This window comes from Psammomys obesus, unplaced genomic scaffold (assembly GCF_907164565.1).
Source record: "Psammomys obesus unplaced genomic scaffold, mPsaObe1.curated_primary_1811, whole genome shotgun sequence".
NCBI lineage: Eukaryota > Metazoa > Chordata > Mammalia > Rodentia > Muridae > Psammomys > Psammomys obesus.
In genome coordinates, this window is record NW_026589536.1 from 91,833 (window position 1) to 95,582 (window position 3,750).

General features: G+C 41.7%; 1 gene segment (V, D, J or C); it reads right to left on the reverse strand.

The window, feature by feature from the left end:
- Window positions 1-904: 904 nt before the first annotated feature.
- LOC129675094 (Ig heavy chain V region 3-like) lies at window positions 905-2,612 on the reverse strand. The segment is given in 3 exon segments: window positions 905-941; window positions 2,165-2,486; window positions 2,570-2,612. Coding segments are annotated over 3 exon segments (402 nt in total).
- Between the last annotated feature and the right edge of the window lie 1,138 nt (window positions 2,613-3,750).

Consider the following 3,750-nt stretch of genomic DNA (forward strand, 5'->3'; position numbering starts at 1 on the left):
AGTGATTTTTGTAAGACACATGCAGAGAGAGAGTGAGGGAGATAGGGATTCAGACAGAGAGACAGAGAGAGATGAGTGAAAAATCTATACAATAGATATGGAGATATAGACTCAGACTCATATAACACAACAACCAAAAGGAACAACAGAAGACACAGGGAGAGTGAAGTAGAGAACTCAATCTGGGCTTTCTTTAAGGGGAAGTCTTTGAATTCTTTCCTCAATTTTATGTGGAAGCATTAGTGAGGCCTCTGAGTATATAGTTAATGTGTTCAAGCCAACCCATTTTGGTGTATGTATGAGAATAGCTAATGCATTAAATCTACCCATTTTGTGCCCTGAGTTAGGAATATTTAATGTGATAGTGAAATCTTTTTTAGCTTTTAGTATTTTAGAAGGATAGCCTGGACTCATGATAAGGAAGATCCGTTGTTGTGGATATGAGTTTTGGACAGCCCTAATATCAAAAGCAACAGGAGCCTGGACATCTCCACTTAGCCACTCCCTCATCTGACTGGATAGCAGACATGTCTTTAAGTGAAGGAAAATTTGGAATTTTCAGGTGAATGGAAACCAGCAGGTGGATCTATGTCCTGATGGTACCAATATTTTGTTTTTCTCTTTCTCTTCCTGTGCCTAGTCAAGTTTGATTTTGCTTTATTGATTTTATTTCACCTTCCATAAAAGGAAAGATCTGGGACTTCCATGGAGCATACCATGCCTCTGCCTTCTCTCTTTGGCTGTTACATGTCTATAATTATTGGGATTTTCTGTCTCTACAGTTCCTGCCTCTGCATAGCAGATACATGGGACTTAAATAAATTGGAGCCAAAGTATAACTAAGATAAACTCATCAACTATTGACTGTTACTAGGAAAAACTTATGGTGTAATGATGATAGGGCTCATTTGGGACCTTGAGCAAAATAATAATAATAATAATAATAATGATGATGATGATGATGATAAATCATGCTGCTTTATAAAACTACTTATACTAAATTCTTTATTCCTCTGAAACCAGGCTGAGCCAGCCGTGTTCTTCTGCATCCTCTTCTTCTGTGTCCTGGCAAGACATAACCCTAAGGGAAAGTGATCAAAGAGCAGGCAACGGGGTCCATATACAGACAGCCCTGCTCCCCTTACTAGGGACCAAACATGGAGACTGAGCTCTCCATGGGTTATAGCTGAACAGGTACCTAGGTTCTTTCCATGCATGGTCCTTAGATGATGCATCAGTCCCTGCAGGCCCCCCTGGGCCCAGATTTATTGGCTCTGTTGTTCTTCTTGTGGAGCTCCTTTCCGCTCTGGATCCTTCCATTCTCATCTCTTCCATAAGAGTCTCTGTACTCTGCCTGAAATTTGGTTGTGAGTCTCAGAATCTAATTACATCCCCTGGTGAGTGGAGTCTTTCAGAGGAATTCTCTGGCAGGTTTCCTTCCCGATGGCTGGAAGACGGAATCTCAGAGTCTTTTTGATTTGCATTTTTCTGGTGACTAAGAGCATTGAACATTTCTTTGTTTCTCTGCCATTCAATATTCCTCTGTTGGGAATTCTTTCTTTACCTCTGTACCTCATTTTTTTTAATTGGATTATTTGGTTGGTTGTTATTAAATTTATTGAGTTCTTTATATATTTTGGATATTAGCTCCCTCTCATCTGCAGAGTTGGTGAAGGTCTTCTCCTAGTCTGTAGGCTGTCATTTTTCTCTATGGACGGTGTCCTTTGCTTTACAGGAGCATTTCAGTTTCATGAGACTCTATTTATTAATTATTGATCTTAGGGCCTGTGCTGTTGGTGTTCTGTTGAGGAAGTTGTCTCCAGTACCAATGAGTTTCAGGCTCTTCCAAAATTTTTTCTTCTAATACATTTAGTGCATCTGGTGTTATGTTGATGTCTTTGATCCACTTGGAGTTTACTTTTGTTCAGGGTGATAAATATGGATCTATTTGCATATTTTTAAATGTAGATGTCCAGTTAGACCAGCACCATTTGTTGAAGATATTACCCTTTTTCCATCACATATTTTTGACTCCTTTGTCAAAACTCAAGTTTCTGCTATAGAATGACTATTTCTAAGCCAACATTCAGGCCAATCTTTTCTCTCATTTTGCTTTTAGGGCAGCTTCCTGCCCCTCCAGTTTTTGTGACACACTCAGGATGTGATTGCAGCAATGTGTGCCTGTCTTGCACAGTAATAGACCGCAGAGTCCTCAGCTGTCAGGCTGCTGAGTGTCATGAAGGCTGTGCTGGAGGATGAGTCTGCAGTCAGTGTAGTCTTGTCCTGAAACTTCTGGTTATAGCCAGTACCACTATTTCCATAAATATATCCAATCCACTCCAGCCCCTGTCCTGGACTCTGCTTCATCCAGCATATATAGTAGCTGGTGAAGGTGTATCCAGAAGCCTTGCAGGACAGCTTCACTGAGGACCCAAGCCTCACCAGCTCAGACCCAGACTGCTGCAGCTGGACCTGGGAGTGGACCCCTGTGGAGAGAAAGGCAGAGTGGATGGCATTGTCCTCTCAGTCCCTGTCTGCACCTCAGGGTTGGAACTGGGGAGCCCCTTACCTGTAGATGCTGCCAATAGGAAGAGGATCCAGCTCCCTCCCATGGTGAGGGCCAGAGTGTTCAGTGACTGTGGGGAGGACACTGAGCACAGGTTGTTTTAAGGTGGACACATCTCTGTATGTAACAAACATACACTCTCATAATTTGCATATTCATGAAGATGGGTCTTTCTTAGATAAGAACCTAGTGCAGCAGGAGAAGAAGGAAGTAGAGGACACCTGAGACAGGCAAATGATGCTGAGGTCCAAGTCTTGACCCTGTCTGAGGAAGCATCCTTCCCTGAGACCTGTATAGACTCTGTGGATATAATATCAAGGCCTAATCTCTTAATTTAAAAATAAAATAAAATACCAACACTTATTCCCTTTGCTGAGAAAATTGATTGACAGGTGGTGGTAGTGATGAGGATAATGGAAAAATTTAAAACTCTTAAGTTATGAGAATTTTCAATTTTCTTTCATATACACAAAATTAATGTTTGCTTTTCCAGGCAGGGGCATACCAAACTTACCCAAATGACCACAACTGTTCATGCCTAAGAAATATTTGTTACATAAAAATAATTCTTACATAAATGGTTATTTATGCAAGATTTCCTACAAGATCTAAATTATTCAAGTCAACTCCAGGTCTGCCAACAAATGACTGGAAAAAAAAAAACAAAACAAACAAACAAAAAAAAAAACATGGTATATGTCCCTGGAAGACTGGGTTCTGGAGATGCCACATTGCTCTGTCTTTTGTTGGTTGAGGTTTTACGCTGGCCTCTACCCATTGTGCTATCTTAGGTGTTGGGTGTTAGTTTCTGGTGCTTCCTGGAATAATGTGGTGGGGAGAATCCCTTGGCAGGAAGATGATTTTTCCTGAAGGAGGACTACTAAACTTTTGGGTATGGCCACAGAATATCCAGTGTTTTTCAGGAATTGCCACAGCTCACCTCAGGCATAGAGACCTGAGTGGTAACTGTGGTCTTTGTTAGTCAAGAGGGTTCGCCTCTCACCCGAAGAAGTCCTGGAGACAACTGCCCTGCTTCTGGGTTTCTTGATGTTAATTAGTGATCTGCTGCTGTAACCTGGGTGTCCTGTGGTTTGACAGTATTGTTAGGGTTAACTGGTTGCCCCTTGGAGCAGTATCTGGGGTTGATCTCGGTGATCCCAGGCTTCTGTAGGTCTGAGGTTGGA